This window comes from Heloderma suspectum, chromosome 1 (genome assembly GCF_057233095.1).
Source record: "Heloderma suspectum isolate Gila_16-S chromosome 1, 16-S_ref, whole genome shotgun sequence".
NCBI classification, from domain to species: Eukaryota; Metazoa; Chordata; class Lepidosauria; order Squamata; family Helodermatidae; genus Heloderma; species Heloderma suspectum.
Window position 1 is genome coordinate 36,464,604 of NC_139458.1, and position 23,889 is coordinate 36,488,492.

The window sequence follows — 23,889 nt, forward strand, 5'->3', positions numbered from 1 at the left end:
GAATAGATTTAAGGGACTAGATTTAGTAGATAGGGTCCCGGAAGAACTATGGACAGAAGTTCGCAACATTGTTCAGGAGGCGGCAACAAAAAACGTCCCAAAGAAAAAGAAAACCAAGAAGGCAAGATGGCTGTCTGCTGAGACACTGGAAGCAGCCCAAGAAAGAAGGAAAGCAAAAGGCAACAGTGATAGGGGGAGATATGCCCAATTAAATGCAACATTCCAGAGGTTAGCCAGAAGAGATAAGGAATTATTTTTAAACAAGCAATGCGCAGAAGTGGAAGAAGATAATAGAATAGGAAGGACAAGAGACCTCTTCCAGAAAATTAGAAACATCGGAGGTAAATTCCAGGCAAAAATGGGTATGATCAAAAACAAAGATGGCAAGGACCTAACAGAAGCAGAAGAGATCAAGAAAAGGTGGCAAGAATATACGGAAGATCTGTATAGGAAGGATAATAATATTGGGGATAGATTTGATGGTGTGGTCAGTGAGCTAGAGCTAGACATCCTGAAGAGTGAGGTTGAATGGGCCTTAAGAAGCATTGCTAATAACAAGGCAGCAGGAGATGACGGTATCCCAGCTGAACGGTTTAAAATCTTGCAAGATGATGCTGTCAAGGTGATGCATGCCATATGCCAGCAAATTTGGAAAACACAAGAATGGCCAACAGATTGGAAAAGATCAACTTACATCCCCATACCAAAAAAGGGAAGCACCAAAGAATGTTCAAACTATCGAATAGTGGCACTTATTTCACATGCCAGTAAGGTAATGCTCAAGATCTTGCAAGGTAGACTCCAGCAATTCATGGAACGAGAATTGCCAGATGTACAAGCTGGGTTTAGAAAAGGCAGAGGAACTAGAGACCAAATGGCCAATATCCACTGGATAATGGAGAAAGCCAGGGAGTTTCAGAAAAACATCTATTTCTGTTTTATGGACTATTCTAAAGCCTTTGACTGTGTGGATCATAATAAATTGTGGCACGTTTTTGGTGGTATGGGGATACCACATCATCTTGTCTGCCTCCTGAGGAATCTGTATAACGACCAAGTAGCAATGGTAAGAACAGACCACGGAACAACGGACTGGTTTAAGATTGGGAAAGGAGTATGGCAGGGTTGTATACTCTCACCCTACCTATTCAACCTGTACACAGAACACATCATGCGACGTGCTGGGCTTGATGAAGCCAAGGCTGGAGTTAAAATCGCTGGAAGAAACATTAACAATCTCCGATATGCAGATGATACCACTTTGATGGCTGAAAGCGAGGAGGAGCTGAGGAACCTTATGACGAAAGTGAAAGAAGAAAGTGCAAAAGCTGGGTTGCAGTTAAACCTCAAAAAAACCAAGATTATGGCAACCAGCTTGATTGATCACTGACAAATAGAGGGAGAAAACGTGGAGGCAGTGACAGACTTTGTCTTTCTAGGCGCAAGGATTACTGCAGACAGGAAATCAGAAGACGTTTACTTCTTGGGAGGACAGCAATGACAAATCTTGATAAAATAGTGAAGAGCAGAGACATCACACTGACAACAAAGGTCCGCACAGTTAAAGCAATGGTATTCCCCGTAGTAACCTATGGCTGCGAGAGCTGGACCATAAGGAAGGCTGAGCGAAGGAAGATAGATGCTTTTGAACTGTAGTGCTGGAGAAAAATTCTGAGAGTGCCTTGGACTGCAAGGAGATCAAACCAGTCCATACTCCAGGAAATAAAGCCAGACTGCTCACTTGAGGGAATGATATTAAAGGCAAAACTGAAGTACTTTGGCCACATCATGAGAAGACAGAACACCCTGGAGAAGATGCTGATGCTAGGGAAAGTGGAAGGCAAAAGGAAGAGGGGCCGACCAAGGGCAAGATGGATGGATGATATTCTGGAGGTGACAGACTCGACATTGGGGGAGCTGGGGGTGGTGACGGCCGACAGGAAGCTCTGGTGTGGGCTGGTCCATGAAGTCACGAAGAGTCGGAAGCGACTGACCGAATAAACAACAAATGGTGATTTTTAGAGCCACTTCTCATAAGCAGAAGTATAATACCACTGTGTGTACATGTTGTGGGGGAACCCTCTTCATCATGTCATGGGGTTAAAAACATGTTCCATTTGCCCATGTGTTTTTAGGTGTACATGTAAAATGTCATATTGAATACACATTTTGAGTAATGCATGAGTTGGGTCTAAGTTTAGATTTCAGTGGCAGTGAACATTGGCTTTTCTTCTTTTGATTTATTACCCAGAAGAATTCAGATGTTCATTTTCCTGAAATGCATTGTTTGGGTACTGCTATCCTAAAAGAAAAGAAAAGAAACTGACATCAAGTAAAAAAGGAGCTGTTCCTGCTCAGCTTTTGAATCCTTCCATTTTTTTCAACACCATGTATTGCCTTTGATATTTCATGCCATCGTTTTAAACTAACTTGTGATTTAATCCCATCATCTAAAAAACTGGAGAGCACTCCAGACTCCATTTCAGGGGGTAAGTACCTACAGATCTTGATGATATTGTGACAACTTAAATGCTTCCTTAAGGGCTCCATCACTCAAAATGGGGATTTTAACTGCAAGTAATCCTATCAGATTTGTACTATTTTAGTTGACAAAACAACACTAATCCTCTTTATGATTCTTCTATATTTATTAAGTATTTAACTAGTTTTTTAACTTCTGTGTCTTTAAAGAAATGAAATTAATACACATGTTGCTGGCTAAACTGCAGAGCACTGCAGGAAGCTCATCAACAAAGGAACAAGCATTAGAAATAGAAAGGGCTGGCTGATTTATTAGAGGAAAAGGCAGTTTACTGGTGAAGCTGTCATCCTTGAATCTTCAATTGGTGGGTCATTTCATCCCCAGCAGGAGCTTCTTGCATGAAGTGTTCAATCAGTATGGCAGTTGGGCTATCCTGCAGTAGCAATCTCCTTTTAAACTTGTTAGAAGAGATGCATTATTTCATAACTTTCCAATACTTATCAATCATAAAGAAATTAATTAAACATCTGTTTGTCTAGTTCTGTTTCCCTCGGCCACTAACTGAAACACTGCTTTACTTTAGATTTCCACAATCCTGAGCTTGGTATTCAAACTACGTTCTGTGATTCCCTCACCTTGCAAGTATCACCCTTGCCCCCTGCTTCCTCCCTTCCTTTGAAAGTCTGTCTGTAGCGTTCTCCACCTCCTGAACTGCTTGTCTAGCATGGGCAGAAGAGGTACTAGTAAGAAAGACTTCCTCCTAGGGGTGCACGAAAGCCACTTACCTGGTCTCGCAGCTTGCTTCGCGGTGGGGGGGAGGCGCTTCGCTGCTCCCCCCGAAGTTCAGGCCGGGGGGGGAGGCTTCCCTCCTCGCCCGGCCGAAATTCAGGCCAGGGAGGAAGCGCCTCGCCTCGCCCGGCCGCGAAATAAAAAGTAAAACAAAAAACAAAAAAACACCCCCATGATAGGCTACGTGACGATTAATGTAGCCTATCACGGCTAGATCTGCAAAGTCAGCAAATAGCGTTGCCTTATTTTCGCCGTAGTCTACGTAAATCTTTACGTAGACGACAGCGACCAAATAAGGAACGCGAATGGCAGCTCCCTATGGGGGCCGCCATTTGCGTACGCGCTTTTTTTTTTTAAGTCACCCGTGATAGGCTACGTGACGATTTACGTAGTCTATCACGGCTGACTTTGCAAATCTAGCCGTGATAGGCTACGTTAATTGTCACGTAGCCTATCACGGGGGCGTGTTTTTTTTTTTACTTTTATTGGAATGGCGGCGGCGAAAGACCGGCTGCTGCCTCTGCCCCTGTCGAAGACCTGCCGAACCGCCGCCGGGACCCGCCGCCGGGAGGGACATTCGGGAAAGGTAAGTCCCATCCCGGGGGGGGGGGCGGTGCGGAGAATTTCTCCCCGAAACTACTTCGGGGGGCCGAATACGTTGGCACTCGGCCCCCCGAAGTTTCAGGGAGAAATTCTCCCCCATCCCTACTTCCTCCTAGAACTCAGTATAGCAGTGGAGAATTTCACTGATTTAGGGAGGCTTCAACACCATTGTGATGACAGCAGCCTTTACTCCAGTCTACTTTCTCACCTCAGACTAATTTGTATGCTTATCATTTCATACCTTTTTGCATGATTAGCAACCAATACTCCTCACACTAAAGAAATGAACAAAAACTGCAATGATTAACAGGTTTAAAATAAAGGGTCAAGAATGAATGTGAGGACTGTGACATTCTCCAAGGTTTGGGACAAGCAAAAAGCAAAACCAGATTCATTATTATGCAAAGATGTACTAATTTCTAGGCTAGAGTTCCACACAGATTTGCATCATATGATTGTTATCTTGCTAACATGACTGCAAGGATGGGCCGTCAATAAAAGGGGAAGAGGGAAGCTGGGATAAGTGTGTGGAAGAGGAAATGGATAGAGCCAAGTTTTCCACGAGATGGCAAGAGAAAGAAAAATGTAGCAAAGCCTACTGAGAAGGGAAGGTGGGGCTGGCATTCTCCCATCCACTAAGCTACAGCCCTTTTGGGTGGGGGGGAGGGGGCTATATTTGTGTACACATTCCCACTACCCTTTGCACATCTCAACTGTTTCAGCACAGGAACTGAGCCATCTAATTGACAGTATAGTTGAAGAGAATCCAGTGTTTCTGCTCTGGAATTATATGTCATTATAATCTTTTCAGATTCCAATGTCTGCCAAGCATTATTCATGGTTTGGAGCTCTTTTTCATTTTTCCAACACATACTGCTTACCCAACAGATCACAGGAAATGATTAGAAATCTTGAGAGTTTAGATAATCATGTGGATAGTCTTTTGTTGTGGTCATTTGCTTAACAGCAGTCCCAAACAGTTTCTTTCAATGCAGAACAATTGTATTGTAATTGTGTTGAACAGCATAAGACAAAGGAAAGCCACTGCTCCAAACAGTTTTCTCTTTTAACAGATTAAAGATGTGAAAGGGAAGCAGGAACGGAAAATAAAATGTGACAGTAAAGTATATCCTTAACATAAATCTTGAGCTATATGAAGTGGGCAGGAAGGATCATGAAAGGGTGCCTTGGGAAACAGGGCTCCTGGCTTAATATGGGTACTTGATTTGGACAAGATATAGCACTTAGATGGGTGTTAGGCTCTGCAGAGAGCAATGCAACTGATTCTTCCTTTGTGCTCTTGAAAGATATGCTCACTAGCATATAAATATAGTGGAGTTTGTGAAGATTGTGGCTATATCACTAGGAATGGGGAAAGAGGCAAACTTTATTCAGAGGCTGTTGTTTCTGTACTCTCACTTCCCAGATAGAGGCATGTCAACAAGCCAATACTGATTGCTATACCAATTCATAGGAAGCTGCATTATTATACCAATATGCTCAGTATGGTCCAGACTGACTGGCAGTGACGCTCCAGGGCAGGGGTGTTGAACCTCAGGGGTTCCCCAGATGGCCATGTACCCTTCCCCCTGACTGCGGATCATTTGGTGGTTCCCTGGCTTTTGCACAGCTTTGTTCTCATTCTCAAAGGTTGAAATGCCTCTCCTAAGGCGTAGCAACTGGCCATAAGAGCTTTAAGTTCAAATTTGCCAAGTGGTGGTGGTGGTACTTGGCCCTGCCCCTTTTGCCTTCAGCCCCGCCCACCGCTGGAATGAAGGCCCTGAGAATTTCTCTGAAGCTGAATTCTTCCCTTGGGCTGAAAGAGGTTCAACACCCCTGCTCCAGGGTTTCGGGCAGGAGTTTTTCCCATCTCTGCCTGGATATGCAGGGACTGAACTGGGACCTTTTCCATGCAAAGCATGTGCTTTGCAACTGAGCTATGGTCCTTCCAGGACTACAGGAAGCTCCTTTATACCAGGTCAGGCTATTTGTCCCAGTATTGTCGTCTCCGACGGGCATTGACTTTCCAGAGCCTCAGGTAGAGAAAGGTCTTTTCTATCACTTGCTGCCTATCCCTTTTAACTGGAGATGCCTGGAATTGAAACTGGGTCCTTCTGCATGCAAAGCATGTGCTCTGCCATTCAGCCTCATTCCCTCCCTTTAAAATCCTGTCCATCCTCCAAAGAGTTCAGGATGAGATGCATCACTCTCTTCACCACCCATTTTATCCTCACAACAATCCTGAGAGGAAGGTTAGGGTGCAAGGGAATGTGCATCATCCAGGATCATTCAGTGAGCTTCATGGCTAAGCAGGGTTTGAACCCTGGGGGTTTTACCCTTAAAGGCAGCAGAAAAATAGTTTTGAATAAAAACAAACTTTAAAATGGTTCTCCCTAGTCTAAATCCAACACAGTTTACCTACTATGCTACACTCCAGAAATGGCTCTGTAAAGAGCTGTGTTGGAAATACTGGTGGAAAAAGGCCTTGAATAGTCTAGGTAGAAGCCTATTTGACCACTGCATTATCTAAAATGGATGAAGGTGCTACAGGAGCTTCAACTACCATTAACTTTTGATCTCTTGGGTTTTTGTACAATAACATTCATTGTTGGAAGGTGAAGAATTTACAAGGCCCATTGACTGTAGGTCACTGTTGATCTAAAGCTGTATTCTTTATTCAGCTTTTGTGTGTACCTCTATAAATTAGAGCTTGAAGTCTGGAGTAACTCTCAGTTTAAAGACACATTAGTGAAACAGTCTCTATTTCCCAGGAATCAGCTTCACCTGTTTTACGACCACACGGGGAAGTGAAAGCCATTAGTAATCCCAGAGTGTGACAAGCCATCAGTTAGATGTCTGTAATTAAACACATGACATTGTTGTGTTCATTATACAGAGAATGAGCACCTCATTCTCTGCAGGTAGTCCAAAAGGGATAATCAGTAGGTTGCTGGAGATGTAGGAATGTGGCTAGAAGAAATATATCCCCATTGTGCAAGGGGGGAAAAAGGATTGCACATTTGTCAGCCTTCTCTTCTGATTGGAAAAGGGCAGTGGAAATAGATTAGATGACCTTTTAAACTTCTCTTCCATCCCTAACATTCCAGGAAATGGCAAGTGCTATAATACAAAAATAGGCAGACTATAACTTTACAACAATGTTACATGTAGTACGAGGATTCTGAGAATCAAATACACATTTTCCACATTTTCCATTTATAACCATGAAACAGGACATTATCTGACTGGAAGCCTCAGGGAGGTTTACAAGCTGGGCAGTGTGATAATAGCCATCCATTCCCATTCGTTTGCCTATATCGTATCCAGGGGTACTTTGAACACAGAAGTTGCATTCTGTCATGGCTCATAATAATCAATAGACCATCCTTGCACTTATCCAAGAATATAATATAATTTATATGATAACGTTATATTCTGGCTGCATTTGGATGCAGCTAAACTATAATTTAGTGCTACATGAATGATCCTCAGGCTCATGCACTGAAAGGAGGAGATGGGAAGCACTGACCCGGTTCACACATCATGGCAGCAAATCATGGGTTATTTAACCCATGATTTGCAGGACTGTGTGTTGCTTCCATTTACTGTAAACCACCTCCAGTCAGCCCAATTGGAGGTTGTCAGTGTGACGTGAGAACCAGTGAGTTGTTTAGGGACTTAACAACCCAGAGGTTAACCCATGGTTTGTTTACTCACAATTTGCCACTGGGACTTGCAAACTGATCAACCAGCTTCTGTTTTCAACTAACCACAGATTTGTCCTTCTATTCAAACCAGGACAAACTGTGGCTTATTGAAACAAGCTAACTTCAAACTGTGGGTTAAGATCCTGGCTTGTTTGAATAATAAAATATAACAACACACTACATTTAGTTGAAAACAGAAGCAAATGCTTCTGATCTCTTCCTCCAGACCCTGTCAAAAGAGGAGGGGGAGCATGTTCATGCACATAATGCTGAACTATGGCTTAGTGTTATATTCCAAGGAGTACCTACCTCATGCAAAAGAGGTTGTAAGTCTGTAACCAGATGTGTTTGATTTAGCTGCCCCTGCCCTGGCATATTGGCAATGTAAAGCTCCTCTAGTTAAAATTAGGGCTGAACCAAAAAAGAGAGGGGTAATTTTTGCAAACATTTTCATCAGCCCTCTTGGCATTTTTCAGGAATTAATTGAAGGGAGACAAAGATTTTCACCTATTAAGACCAATATCTCCTGGATAGGCCTTGTTTGTCCTCGCTGATGTCATCATCAATGGTTATAGATAGTGGTTATATGATCCCTGATAGGTTAGGACAGGGATTGGCACCCTAGTGCCCGTCAGGACTCCCAAGTGCACCCACCAGACTCCCGTTGCCCCTCCACTCATCCCTACTGCCGCTTCTACTGCCACGTCTGTCCCTGGCTGTGCTCAGCAGGTAGGAACCAGGAAGTCAGCAGATCGGGAGACTCATTTGCTTCCTTGCTGCAGAGATTAATGCAGCAGGAGGCAGAAGCAGCAGCGGGGGTGAGAAGGGAGGGGGGCAAGAAAAGTGAGAATCCTGGAAGGGGGCATGAAACTGTGCCTGTAGGTCTGAAAAAAGTGTAAGCTGTGCCCATGCCCCCCCCCAATTCTCATATTTGCCCATAGACCCGAAAAGGTTGCCTATTCCTGAGCTAAGATCAACCATGTGACCAGTCCAAGAAGCCTTGCCCGCATTTTAAGTAGTTTTCCCTCAGTAATACAATGTGTTGTGACTGCACAGTATCCATAATAGGCCTGGTATAATCCTTGGGGAAAGATGTCCTCACCAAGAAAAAAAACAAATCCTGGAGTAGCAGCAGATACAGGAAGCAAAATGCCATGAACTGAATTGAAAAGGTTGAACATTCTCATTAAGGTGTAGTGTCCCCCCACCCACCCCGGAAATACTTTGAATCCTACCTCCATAGCAATACTTCCACTCTGAAGAATGAAACAAACATTGGATGCAGCCCTAGCTAAAATGCCATTTCTTAGTTCGCTACAGAAAGTGAACACATAATCAAAATTATGCATGACAGGATTGTACTCCATAGCACATGTTGATTATTGATTCCTGCTCCCAAGTAGGGCTCATGGATGGGGGTCCTCATGCTTCATTACTCCTATGCTTCTAGGGTTCTGCTTGAACACACCGCCGCCTCTGCTGCTGGGGTCTGAGGGGTGATTTGGGGGGTTCTGGAGCTGGATGGTGGGACCTGTCAGGATGCATTGGGTCCCCCATATCTGTGGCCTCCCCAAGTGGGAGATCTTCCCAGATGGTGTTCTAAGGATGGGGATGTTGGCATCCTCCACCTCCCCTGGAAGGGAGCTGCCAGGGGCAGCCGTGGGGTCTTCCTCCTCCAAGATCTCATCTTGTTCTGATCCTGACAGAAAGATGGTGGAATGACCTGAAGCCTGCGGAGCTGCCTCACAGCAGGCAGTATAGCATCCCATCCCTTGCAGCTCCACATTCATACCAGGGTGCTCCTGGGCACATCATCTGGCCATTCAGTCCAAGGCCTGGAAAAGAATAAGCTGCTGGATGGCGCTGGATGCTCCTGTGGAAGGGCCTCACTTTGGAGTGAATGGTCAGGCCACGATGCTGCAGTGCCACTCAGCAGCAGCCCAGCAAGGATGGAGAGCACTCTAATGGCTCTTTGGGTTGGCTCTGCAATTCAGTAGGCTTGTGCTGTATGTCTGCTCATTGTGGTGGCACTTTTGGAGTGTGTATAATATACACACTCCAAAGGAATCACAGCATAGTGAACTTCATTCTTCTTGAGTATCTACTTACACAATACATTGAGATTTGAAATATTCCAACTGGAGAGAGGTTCCTTAGCACAGAAGAGGAGGGAAAGCTTAACCAGTTTCAGGAAACTTTAATTATCTAATTTAATAAGGGGGTAATTTATATTCTGCAGTGAGTTAACTTGTGATACTAATTACTTCTACCGTTCTAGTAAAAGATCAGCCACAGATGCTGAATGCCATCACAACATATACACTTTTTTTTTTCCTGTAGAACATTAATGTATAACAAATGCTGTCTGCAGTTATTCTAGACTACACATGTATAGTTACTGAATCCAAAAGGTAACTATTACATCCACTTCAAATGTGTGTTAAAATGAAGCCTGTTGCCTTCGTGATGGTTGTCCACTTATACCAGATAATGTTCTTGGAAAGTCACACATTTATATTCTGTGTCATAAACAACCAGCTGCCTGTGCGCAAGAGAAGAAGGATCAGCTAACATGGCAAAAGCCATTATTGCCACCTCTTTAAATAGCCTATTTAAATACCGCATGTATTTTTTTTACGGTTTTAATGATACGTTGTTTTTACTGATATTGTATAAGCAGTTATGGGAGCCTTATCAGCTGAAGAGCAACTATGTTTTAAATAAATGCGTGAAATTATTTTAATACAACTGAAGTCCATTTTACAATGAACAGCATTTTGTTCCCTAACAGAGCAATCCTGTATTCCAGTTGTGCCGGGGCAGGGGGAGTATACCACCACTACACTGATGGAATGGCCACTTTATCTTATGCATGCTCAGCTCAGGAAGGGAGGGGAAATCACACAACCAGACAGTATAAAAATGGCAGACACATCCCAGCATGTCTGGGGAAACTCCACCAGTGCCCACCAGTCATGGACTGTGCCTACATGCGCACAGATCCAATGAACTCAGATTGTCAGGTACATGCCCTCAGCACACCCATTAGTGTTCTGTCTGCATAGTGCAGCTTCCACCACATTCTACAGCTCCTCATCCAGCTGATCCCACATATATGATTGTGCCCTAAAATGCTTTCTCATGATTAACTTAATTTGATGATGATAAATTAAAAATGTCAGGCCTTGATCAGATGAACACCTTACAAACAATTTATAGTCAAGATGATCAACATTCTGATTTAGTTTATCCTTTATATAAATACCTGATGCCCAATCATTAAGGAGATCTAGAATTGCTACTCTACATTTTCAGTCACAGGATCACTTAATATGGATTAGTCAACTATCTATACAAGTGGCTTTTATTTACCAGTCTTCTGAAGCATTCTTACAATACTGTAACAGTGTTTGTCTTCTATTTTTGATTCAGGCATTCCATTATAGATTGAAAACTCCATCCTTTTAATGTTCAGAAGAGCCCTGCTGGATCAGACGAAAGCCTGATCTGGTTTAGCATTCTGTTCACACAGTGGCCAACCAGATGCCTATGGGATACCCACAAGCAGGACGTCAGTGCCATTGCATCCTCCCACTAGTGTTCCCAGAAACGAGTACTGAGAGGCATGCTGCCTTCATATTACCAAAATGGAGGTAATATATAGCCATCATGACAAATAGCCATGAAGCAGGACAAAAGCTAATAGAGTTTTGCCAAGAGAACATGCTGATCATAGCAAACACTCTTTTCCAACAGCACAAGAGGCGACTCTACACATGGACATCACCAGATGGTCAATATCGAAATCAGATTGATTATGTCCTTTGCAGCCAAAGATGGAGAAGCTCCATACAGTCAGTAAAAACAAGACCTGGAGCTGACTGTGGCTCAGATCATGAGCTGCTTCTTGCAAAATTTCGGCTTAAATTGAAGAACGTCGGGAAAACCACTAAACCGTTCAGGTATGACCTAAATCATATCCCTGATGAATATACAGTGGAGGTGAGGAATAGATTTCAGGGATTAGACCTGATAGACAGAGTGCCTGAGGAACTATGGACGGAGGTCCGTAACATTGTTCAGGAGGCAGCAACGAAATCCATCCCAAAGAAAAAGAAATGCAAGAAAGCAAAGTGGCTGTCTGATGAGGCTTTACAAGTAGCTCACGAAAGAAGGGAAGCAAAAAGCAAGGGAGAAAGGGGAAGATATACCCAACTGAATGCAGAGTTCCAGAGAATAGCAAGGAGAGACAAGAAGGCCTTCTTAAATGAACAATGCAAAGAAATCGAGGAAAACAACAGAATGGGAAAGACTAGAGATCTCTTCAAGAAAATTGGAGATCTCAAGGGAACGTTTTGTGCAAAGACGGGCATGATCAAGGACAAAGAAGGCAGGGACCTAACAGAAGCAGATGAGATTAAGAAGAGGTGGAAAGAATACACAGAAGAACTATACAGGAAAGATCTGAATATCCCTGATAGCCATGATAGTGCGGTCACTGAACTTGAGCCGGACATCCTCGAGAGTGAAGTCAAGTGGGCCTTAGGAAGCATTAGTAACAACAAAGCTAGCGGAGATGACAGTATTCCAGCCGAGCTATTTAAAATCCTAAAAGATGATGCTGTTAAAGTGCTGCATTCAATATGCCAACAAATCTGGAACACTCAACAGTGGCCACAAGACTGGAAAAGGTCAGTTTACATTCCAATTCCAAAGAAGGGCAACGCCAAAGAGTGTTCAAACTACCGCACAATTGCGCTCATTTCACATGCCAGCAAGGTGATGCTCAAAATCCTACAAGCTAGGCTTCAGCAGTATGCGAACCGAGAACTACCGGAAGTACAAGCTGGGTTTCGAACAGGCAGAGGAACTAGAGATCAAATCGCCAACATTCGCTGCATCATGGAGAAAGCAAGAGAATTCCAGAAAAACGTCTATTTCTGCTTCATTGACTACGCTAAAGCCTTTGATTGTGTGGATCACAACAAACTGTGGCAAATTCTGAAAGTGATGGGAGTACCAGACCACCTTACCTGTCTCCTGAGAAACCTGTACGAGGGTCAAGTAGCAACAGTAAGAACCAGACATGGAACAACCGATTGGTTCAAAATTGGGAAAGGAGTACGACAAGGCTGCATATTGTCACCCTGCTTATTTAACTTATATGCAGAGTACATCATGAGAAATGCCAGGTTGGATGAATCAGAGGTCGGAATTAAGATTGCTGGGAGAATTATCAACAACCTCCGATATGCAGACGATACCACCCTAATGGCAGAAAGCGAAGAGGATCTCAAGAGCCTCTTGTTGAGGGTGAAAGAGGAGAGTGCAAAAGCTGGTTTGAAACTCAACATTAAAAAAACTAAGATCATGTCATCTGGCCCCATCACTTCCTGGCATATAGAAGGGGAAGAAATGGAAGCAGTGACAGATTTTACTTTCTTGGGCTCCAAGATCACCGCAGATGGTGACTGTAGCCATGAAATTAAAAGACACTTGCTCCTTGGGAGGAAAGCTATGGCCAACCTAGACAGCATAGTAAGAAGCAGAGACATCACCTTGCCGACAAAGGTCCGTCTAATCAAAGCTATGGTTTTCCCAGTAGTAATGTATGGCTGTGAGAGCTGGACTATAAGGAAGGCTGAGCGCCGAAGAATGGATGCTTTCGAACTGTGGTGCTGGAGAAGACTCTTACGAGTGCCCTGGACTGCAAGGAGGTCAAATCAGTCCATCCTAAAGGAAATCAACCCTGAGTGCTCATTGGAAGGACAGATACTGAAGCTGAAGCTCCAATATTTTGGCCACCTAATGCGAAGAGAAAACTCCCTGGAAAAGACCCTGATGCTGGGAAAGACTGAAGGCAAAAGGAGAAGGGGACGGCAGAGGATGAGATGGCTAGATAGCATCACAGATGCAATGAATATGAACTTGAGCACGCTCCGGGAGAGAGCGCAGGACAGGAAGGCCTGGCGTGCTATGGTCCATGGGGTCACGAAGAGTCGGACACGACTGAACAACAACAACAACAACAAGCCTTATCCTTCATGAATTAGTCTATAACCCCTTTAAAGCCATCCATGTTTATGGCCATCATTACATCTTGTGGTAACCAGTTCCATAGTTTAACTATGGACTGTGTGAAGAGGCACTGCTGTCTTGTCTCTTCGGAATCCCCCAGCATTCAGTTTCATTGGATGACCCTGGGTTCTAGTCTTGACTCTGGGATCTGTCTCCATGAGACAGGGAGAAAAATGCCTTACCCACTTTCTCCATGCCATGCATAGTGCCTGAGGAACTATGGACGGAGGTCCGTAACATTGTTCAGGAGGCAGCAACGAAATCCATCCCAAAGAAAAAGAAATGCAAGAAAGCCAAGTGACTGTCTGAGGAGGCTTTACAAGTAGCTGACGAAAGAAGGGAAGCGAAAAGCAAGGGAGAAAGGGGAAGATATATCCAACTGAATGCAGAGTTCCAGAGAATAGCAAGGAGAGACAAGAAGGCCTTCTTAAATTAACAATGCAAAGAAATCGAGGAAAACAACACAATGGGGAAGACTAGAGATCTCTTCAAGAAAATTGGAGATCTCAAGGGAATGTTTTGTGCAAAGACGGGCATGATAAAGGACAAAGAAGGCAGGGACCTAACAGAAGCAGATGAAATTAAGAAGAGGTGGAAAGAATACACAGAAGAACTATACAGGAAAGATCTGAATGTCCCTGATAGCCATGATAGTGCGGTCACTGAACTTGAGCCGGACATCCTCGAGAGTGAAGTCAAGTGGGCCTTAGGAAGCATTAGTAACAACAAAGCTAGCAGAGATGACAGTCTTCCAGCTGAGCTATTTAAAATCCTAAAAGATGATGGTGTTAAAGTGCTGCACTCAATATGCCAACAAATTTGGAACACTCAACAATGGCCGCAAGACTGGAAAAGGTCAGTTTACATTCCAATTCCAAAGAAGGGCAACGCCAAAGAGTGTTCAAACTACCGCAAAATTGCGCTCATTTCACATGCCAGCAAGGTTATGCTCAAAATCCTACAAGCTAGGCTTCGGCAGTATGCAAACCGAGAACTACCGGAAATACAAGCTGGGTTTTGAAGAGGCAGAGGAACTAGAGATCAAATCGCCAACATTCACTGGATCATGGAGAAAGCAAGAGAATTCCAGAAAAACATCTATTTCTGCTTCATTGACTACGCTAAAGCCTTTGATTGTGTGGATCACAACAAACTGTGGCAAATTCTGAAAGTGATGGGAGTACCAGACCACCTTACCTGTCTCCTGAGAAACCTGTATGAGGGTCAAGAAGCAACAGTAAGAACCAGACATGGAACAACCGATTGGTTCAAAATTGGGAAAGGAGTACGACAAGGCTGCATATTGTCACCCTGCTTATTTAACTTATATGCAGAGTAAATCATGAGAAACGCCGGGTTGGATGAATCACAGGTCGGAATTTAGATTGCCGGGAGAATTATCAACAACCTCCGATATGCAGACGATACCACCCTAATGGCAGAAAGCAAAGAGGATTTAAAGAGCCTCTTGTTGAGGGTGGAAGAGGAGAGTGCAAAAGCTGGTTTGAAACTCAACATTAACAAAACTAAAATCATGGCATCTGGCCCCATCATTTCCTGGCATATAGAAGGGGAAGAAATGGAAGCAGTGACAGATGTTACTTTCTTGGGCTCCAAGATCACCACAGACGGTGACTGTAGCCATGAAATTAAAAGACGCTTGCTCCTGGGGAGGAAAGCTATGGCAAACCTAGACAGCATAGTAAGAAGCAGAGACATCACCTTGCCGACAAAGGTCCGTCTAATCAAAGCTATGGTTTTCCCAGTAGTAATGTATGGCTGTGAGAGCTGGACTATAGGGAAGGCTGAGTGCCGAAGAATCGATGCTTTTGAACTGTGGTGCTGGAGAAGACTCGTACGAGTCCCCTGGACTGCAAGGAGGTCAAATCAGTCAATCTTAAAGGAAATCAATCCTGAGTGCTCATTGGAAGGACAGATACTGAAGCTGAAGCTCAAATATTTTGTCCACCAAATGCGAAGAGAAAGCTCTCTGGAAAAGACCCTGATGCTGGGAAAGACTGAAGGCAAAAGGAGAAGGGGACGGCAGAGGATGAGATGGCTAGATAGCATCACCGATGCAATGAATATGAACTTGAGCACACTCCGGGAAAGAGCGGAGGACAGGAAGGCCTGGCGTGCTATGGGCCATGGGGTCATGAAGAGTCGGACACGACTGAATGACTGAACAACAACAACGACATGTCCCTGCTTACACCCTTTCTTTCTAAGCTAAAATGTTTAGAAAGCTTGTAACCTTTTCTCATAGGGAAGTTGCTCCAGCCCCTTGATTATTTTGCTTGCCCCTTTCTGCAGCGAGAAAGCATCCTTTCTTTGGCCATGGTTTTTAACTACAAATGAGTAGTTGAAGCATTTAAAATAATCTCTATTAAGTGTTCTTTTGAAAATCCTGTTAACAACTAAACTCGTTTGGGGAAAGAAAATGTCAGAGGCCTGATCAGGCCCCACAGTAAGAGTTAACAACCTACTACCAATGGAGTAGATCTGTTCTGAAAGCTTGTTTGGTTTCATTATTACTGTGTGGAAATGTTTGAGAAAATGTCTGGACTTCTCATTAGAATGGTTTTACTCAGGTAAAGGACAAACATTCTGTTTAGTATTATCCTGGGGAATTGGATAATCTAAAACACTCTGTTCAATTAGACAGCGTAGTCCCCCTTTGGGAATGCTACAGAATAATGTCTCCTGGATGGCCAATTTTGATCCATGGACCGCAAACTGATGAAGGAACTAGAGGCTGGCTTTCTATTCTGATTCAGTCTCTACTCCTAACGATGAGCTCCCCTAGGGCAGTATCCCTAAGGAATGTACTTGAGAGCGAGAGCTGACAGCAGTGTTGCTTTTCCACTCGTATGATATCATAGCATGCCATAGAGGCAGAAATACTGGAATGGTATCACTTGTTATCCTGCCCCCTACTGACCTATTTTAGATTTTATAGGGTGGTCTGGCCCTATTACTCTGCAACAATGAAAGATTTCAGTAGGGAGGAAGCACGTAATTTCATGTTTCAATGGTGTACCATTACTGTTCCATGCAACTCAATGCATCATCTGCCCTTTCATTCCTGCCAGGGCTCCATTCCTATGTGTTTTAAGAGCCAGATGGTTACATTGGGGATTGAGAATTTAACATGATTGATGAAAGCTGTTTCTAAATCTTACTTTCAGATGCATAGCTGTTTATCAAGCGCTTTTAGATGCTTGTACAAAATTAACTGAGCTATATGGGAAAAGTTAAGGATTTCACATATACTGGTCTGAGAACTAATCTCACATTCATTACAGGGTCACTGGAAAATGCACACAACATAGTGCACTCTTAGTAATATTAGATTTATTGAGCTGTATTCAGCTGTGCCCATTCTCCAGTGTAATGGACACCACTGGTGAAATGGATCCTTCCTTCCCTCTGCAGTCCCTTGTGCACCCCCCTCCCCCAAATCTGCTCCAGAGGGTTGGGGGACATTCCAGAGCAGATTTTGAATGTGGCACAGGGAGGAACAAGGGAAGAGAGGAAGCGATGTTGGATGTCAGCCATTTGTCTGAACTCATGTTAGCTTACTATATTATTATTAATGATTATTAAATTTATTAATCGCCCATCTGGCTGGTCACCCAGCCACTCTGGGCGATGTACAACATATAATAAAACAGTTTAAAACAATAAAATTCTACAATAAAAACGTTTTCTAAAATACCCTAACCCACCCCAAATGCCTGCCTGAACAACCACGTTTTTAATGCATGGCGGAAGCTCATTAAAGAGGGGGCATGGCGGAGTTCCCTAGGGAAGGAGTTCCACAGAGTGGGGGCCACCACAGAAAAGGCCCTCTCCCTCGTCCCCACCAGTCTAGCTGTCCTGGCTGATGGGACAGAGAGAAGGCCATCCGAGGCTGATCTTGTTAAGCAGCCTGTCTGGTGCTGCTGGAGGCGCTCCTTAAGATAGGCTGGGCCGGAACCATATAGGGTTTTAAAGGTCAAAACCAACACCTTGAATTTGGCCCGGAAAACAGCTGGTAACCAGTGCAACTCCTTCAGCACTGGAGTGATGTGATCTCACCAGCGGCTGCCTTTAATCAGGCGAGCCACCGTGTTCTGTACCAGCTGCAGCTTCTGAACCATCTTCAAGGGTAACCCCACTTAGAGCGCATTACAGTAGTCTAAACGAGAGGAGACCAGGGCATGTACTACCGATGGGAGCAGATGGTGGGGAAGGAAGGGGCGCAGCTGCTGTATCAGATGGAGTTGATACAGTGCTGTCCAGCTCACAGATGACACCTGAGCCTCCATGGACAGCTGGGAGTCCAAAATGACCCCAGGCTGCGGACCTGGTCTTTCAAGGCTAGCCGTACCCCATTCAACACCAGGTCAACATCCCCCAGCCTCCTCTTGTCTCCCACCAAAAGTACCTCGGTCTTGTCAGGGTTCAGCTTCAGCTTATTCCTCCCCATCCAGCCACTCACCATCTCCAGACATTTGGACAGGGATTCTACGGCCAACCTTGGTGAAGATTTGAACGAGTGGTAGAGCTGCGTGTCATCCTCATATTGATGACACCGCACCCCAAACCTCCTGATGATAGCCCCCAGCGGCTTCACATAGATGTTAAATAGCATCGGGGAGAGGATGGAACCCTGTGGCACTACACAAGTGAGTGGCCATGGGTCCGAAACCTCCTCTCCCAGTGCTACCTTCTGGTACCTGCTGGAGAGGAAGGACCGGGTTCTTCACTGCAATACGGTGTCTCCAATGCCCAACCCCTCCAGGCGGTCCAGGAGGATACTGTGGTCAACAGTTTCAAAAGCCACTGAGAGGTCGAGGAGAACAAGGAAGGAGCATTCACCCTATCCAGAGCCCTCCTCATATCATCCACCAAGGCGACCAAGGCCGTTTCTGTCCCATGCCCAAGCCTGAAGCCCGACTGAAATGGGTCTAGATAATCAGTTTCTTCCAAGTGTGCCTTCAACTGCATCGCCACCACCCGCTCAATCACTTTGCCCAAAAATGGCAGATTTGAGACTGGGCGAAAGTTGTTCAGAACTTGAGGATCCAAGGAGGGCTTCTTTAAGAGCGGTCTTATCACTGCCTCCTTGAGGAGGCATACTACAGAATGGGTGGCATAAGCAATCACCTTAAATCTTGCTACCTTTGCCAAATGGATATCGGCCTTGGGTACCAAGTATAGCCAGTACTTTATAATAAGAAGGAATGGCACAAGTAGAATACCATGCATAAATACTGTTAATTAAACGCTAATTCTAAAAGTTTTTTCTTTTATAGGGAAGTTGATCAAGATTCAGATGGACATATTAGCTTCAAAGACTTTGAATCGGCAATGAACTATGGACAGGATGATTTGTCAGCACTTCCTTTCACCTAAAGTGTATTTTCTCATAAAAATAGCCAAATAAGAACCCCACACTTGAAGTTTTCTAAAAGCTACACAGCATTTCCTTCAGTATTTCTCCCCATAAATTAAGCTATGTATGATGCCATGAAAAAGCCATCCTTTGAAGCCACCATGGAATGTTCTGTGTGTTTTAACATACAATATATTTTATTTTCCCAATAAAGTACTTTGTCTTCTAGTTCCTTAATATTTTGCTGGTTTTCATCTTCCTGAATATGTTGTTAATTTGAACCAAACCAACTAATACAGTATGCTCAATCTGAATGGAAATGAGAAAGGGAAACTTCCTCCACTTACAACAAATTAAAGTATAACCACATATAACTGGAGAAAGGGGTCTTTACAATCATCTGGTAAACTTTTATATATAGATCATTTATATCCTGCCTTTCAAGTGATTTTCAAAGCAGCTTACAGGAAAAAAATAATATGATGAAATCCTTCATAGATTAGGGTGCAGCAGATGTTATTCAAGGAAATATATTTGTGCACCACCTTTAATCTCGGGGAGTGGTTTAGGCTACAGCCCTGTGTGCACTTATATGGGAATAAGTTCCGTTGAAATCAGCCTGATATGTTTAGGATTGCATGGTGTTCTTTCCCAGATGGTGGTCTCAGTAAGATGGAGCCCAAGCAGACTGTTCTAAGCAAGGATTTGGGTTCCCCAAAACAAGCAAGGCAAAAGTTTAGTCCCCAGTAATGCAAGGCAAGGCAAAGTTCAGTTTCCCGATGTTCAAGTTCCAGATAGCACCCTGGATATCTCTGTGTGGACTAGGGATGTGCAAACCCATCCCCCTCTGGGTTCTCCGGGCACCCAGCCAACCCCTGCTTGCCAATCCCCAGACCATGCTCGAGCCCCTCCTGTGCTCAGCAAGCAGCCCGCACTCACCTCAGAGGCCTCGTCAAGCTCCATGGTTGTCATTTTTTGAAAACTAACATGGCGATTGCCAAAATGTGCATTTTTGCACATGCACAAAAATGCCCAGTTTTTTTAATGTGCATAATTGTATATGCATGAAAATGCACACTTTCACAAAAATGTGCACTTTGTGCACAGGCAAATATGTGCATTTTTGTGATCACCATTTTTCAAAAAATGGCGACCGCGGAGCTCACGTCCCATTTGGGTGAGTGCGGGTCACACACCGAGTGCGGGCAGGGGTCGAGCAGGGGCAGGGGCTCGGCAAGTGGGGCTCACAGGTGCAGGCAGGGGGGGTTCCGCCGGATTCCCAAATGGAATCGGGCGCCCGTGCCATCCTTAGTGTGGACCTTAGGCTGGAGATTCATACAAGCAGGCTCAAGTATTGCTTCAGCAACAGACAGCCATAGACCAAGACCTAAATAGGGCTTCATCTCAATCGGGATGGTCAGCTCTGCCCTTGCTGGGAGCTGCATCTTCCAGTTAGAGGGGCCTTACCTGCTTCTGCCACCATTGGTTGTGATAGCATGGGGGAATCTGTGTCTCCTGGGACTTCTGGAACAGAGTCCTTGAACTCAGGGGATGGCACTGTAACCTCAGGCTGGGAACAACGTAGTGAGAAGAGCTCCTAATGCAGAGGGACATCTGGGAAAGGAAGGTTGGCCGGGGTCAGCATTGAGAGCAATCCCTTCTCCCACTCATGATGCTTCTTCCAATCCACAGCTTCATACCCTGAACTTGAGGAATCTGAACCTGGGGCCAATGCACACTGATATTCTCAGAAATAACCTTGTGTGGTGGGTCAAGAACCTGTAACTCACCCAAGGACATCTAGAGAGCTTCAAAATAGATTTAAACCTGGGTCTCCTACATCTAAGCCAATGTGTTGGGAATCCCACTGCACTAGATCTCATGATCCTGCTGTGGATATTAGCAAAAAATATCTGCCCAGAAGCCTTTGCAATTCTTTGTTTTTGTCTCTTTTGTATTTGCTGCTTTCCTTGTCTTGATAATGGGGTTTTAGTGAATTAAATCCAATGTTCTTTGAACAGATTTCTGTTTGCACAACCAGACTCCCCCTTGCTCTCCTCCCCAGTGCAGAGACCACATGTGTGTGTGCGTGCGCGCACATGCACACATGGTTCCCCAACACTCCAGAGCAGATTTCTGAGGCAGGGTGGGGGTTGCAGTGGGGAGGGAAATCCATTCAGCTAGCAGTTTCCATTCCACTGGTAAATAGCCTGCATTGGATCCAACCCAGTGCTTTTATTATATTATACATTATTTTGATCATATTTGTATACCACTCTAGTATCTGTAAGGATGAAGGGTGGTTTAAAAATGTTTTAATAAATAAAGTAAATAAACTTGCTTAGTGCACTCTTAGGCTAGCATCTTGTACCTTCATTAATTTTGTAAGGTTCTTGCTGTCTAAATAGCCTGCCTAACTATCTTTACCATATGAATTTAAATTCATTGTTTCTGGGTTACTCCACAGAAAATGATGAAATTAGTTTGATTCACCCTCATTTTAAGCTTGATTCAGTCGTTTCTCCTTTCATTTCTGCCTTTTTCACCTTGTTCTTAGCTATTTTTCTTTCGTCTCACTGTTTGCAAGTGAGTAACCATCAAAATTAGACCTTTGAGCACCCAAACCCAATGGATTAGATAAGAAAGAAGTCAGTGGAAGAATTGGTTAGTAAAGATGGTATTGTTAGTAATTCTGCTCATGGTACTTAAATTAATGAAGATAATGGGGTTAAATCTAGTGCAATAGGATTTTCGCCCTCTCTCCACTCCCCTTCAGACTTCTATGCCACCCAAAAGTCTGCTCTACTGGTTTCCCAGCCCTGCAGAGCAGGTTTTGATGGTGCAGGGTGGTGGTGGTGGTGGTGGTGGTGTGTGTGCGTGCGTGTGTGTGTGAAGGGAATTGCTGACAGAAATGCTTCTATCGCTAGAGCGACACTATTGGATGCAACCCCATAAATATTTCTGGGAGTAAATAGAATTCTAAGCAATTAATAATGAAACTAACCAATAGGCAGATATCAGGAAAATTGGTGATATGGTACAAAATGGAAAATTAAATACATACAATGATATTGCTCTATTAATGAGTGGATACAGTCTACCTTACTTTCAATATTTCTAGGTCAGGCATGTTGATAATTCAGGAATAATTCAATATAGGCCTCTAAGGGCGCAATCCTATTCAGACAGGCAGTCGCCTCCGAACTCAGAGGCGACTGCCTCTCCAGTTCAGGACAGGAGAAGCGCGGAGGGGATCGTTCCCTCCATGCTTCTTCTGCCCTGCATTGTCGGCTGTCTAACCGCGGGAGGGCTGAGTGAGGGAGGGGGCTGCTGTATGACACATTGGCTGTGTCATACAGACATTTCCGCCCTCCCCGCCCTGGAACACCTTCCGGGAACACCCCTTTTCGGCCGCTCCGCACTCCTCTTGCGAGCGTGGAGCATGGGGCTGTTCTGCACTGCATCTGAGGCAGCGTGGAAGTAGGGGGAGGTCAGTTCTCTGGAAACCGACCTCGGAGTGCGGGCTCCGAGGTCAGTTCCTGGAAAACCAGATGTCCTATGGCCATCTAGCCGCTTTCTAGTGGCCATAGGATTGCTCCCTAAGAAATTCTGAAGTTGAGAAGTTGAAAACTAACCAATTAGGGAAAGTTTATACATTATTAATGGAACAAAATCAACAATGTTTTTTTTTAGAGCTTCGGCTATGGGGCAGTATAGAAATATAATAAATAAATATAATAAATAAAATGTAACGTAGATCAACAAAATGGGGAAAATGTTTCGGTCAAGAGATTTCATCAGAGTCTTGGGAATGGATCTGAGACAATGTTGCCTCAGAAACCCTGTGTTTAAATCTAAAGAAGAGTTTTTGTAAACACATTTTTAGATGTTGTCTAACACCTAAAAGATTGAGTCATATATATCCAGATACAGATGATATATGGTGGAAGTGTGGAGGTGTGAGAGCAGATATATCACATATCTTTTGATATTGTCCAAATATTAAGATCTTTTCAGAAAGGATATTAGAAAATATCAATGAAATGATTGGACATAATCTGATTTATGATTCATTCATTTTTCTTTTTGGATATTTGAAGAATGATATGTTACAAGAAAATTGTGAAATGATCATTAATTTGCTAATAGCTACTAGAATTGCAATCAGTTATTAATGGAAACAAAAAGACATTCTGTCAGTAAGGGAATGGATGCTGAAGGTCTGGGAACTGGTATTTATGTTGAAACTCATGAACATTAGAATTAGAGAGGGCAGACAGAAACAAAAGTTTTATTGAAAAATTGTCTATTTGCTTCAGTTGTTGCTGTGAGGATAAAATGGAGAGGAGGAGAATGTAAGCTGCCTTGGGTTCCTTGAAAGAGGAAAAAAGGCAGGATATAAATGCAATTAAATAAATAAATAAATAAATCTTATGATTTATTGGGAACACTGTTAGGAGAAAAGGCTATGTAAACTTTTAAGGCAGTACAAATAATTATGAATTAATTGGAATAATAATATGAATGAATGACTGTACAATGGAAATATATATAAAATATGACATGAGATTGTATTATTTATAATTAAATAAGAAAAATGCGCAATTAAAAAATAGTAATAATGAAACCATCTGTTGTCTATGGATCTCTAGGCCCCTCTAAAATTACAGGTGACTTGGTTACAGGTCTGGGGCCATTACACCATCCCAGAGACACTGAGGTCAAAGGAAGGAAACTCAAATAAGTGCAAAAGTGTGGTCTTGGAATTTTAAAGAAATCTATTGTTTTAAAATGTTGACCAAAGAAAGTGTAATGTGATCAGGGACTCTCTTCAAGTTATTTACTGCTTG

At 43.7% G+C, this 23,889-nt stretch overlaps 1 protein-coding gene across 8 annotated transcripts in view; it reads left to right on the forward strand.

The window, feature by feature from the left end:
• Positions 1–22,754, forward strand: part of EFCAB11 (EF-hand calcium binding domain 11) — a 74,709-nt gene extending 51,955 nt beyond the window's left edge. For 2 of the 8 annotated variants that reach the window (XM_084841007.1, XM_084841018.1), the window contains one exon: positions 18,960–19,274. Coding sequence is in view for 2 of the 8 variants with exons in the window: in XM_084841018.1 (XP_084697144.1) it covers positions 18,960–19,059 (100 nt within the window). In the remaining 6 variants the exon portion in view is untranslated. Of the gene's footprint in view, positions 1–11,013; positions 11,544–18,959 lie in introns of those variants that run through there. The other 6 variants (XR_014788639.1, XR_014788631.1, XR_014788638.1 and 3 more) reach the window with 6 other exon arrangements.
• The last annotated feature ends 1,135 nt before the right edge of the window (positions 22,755–23,889 follow it).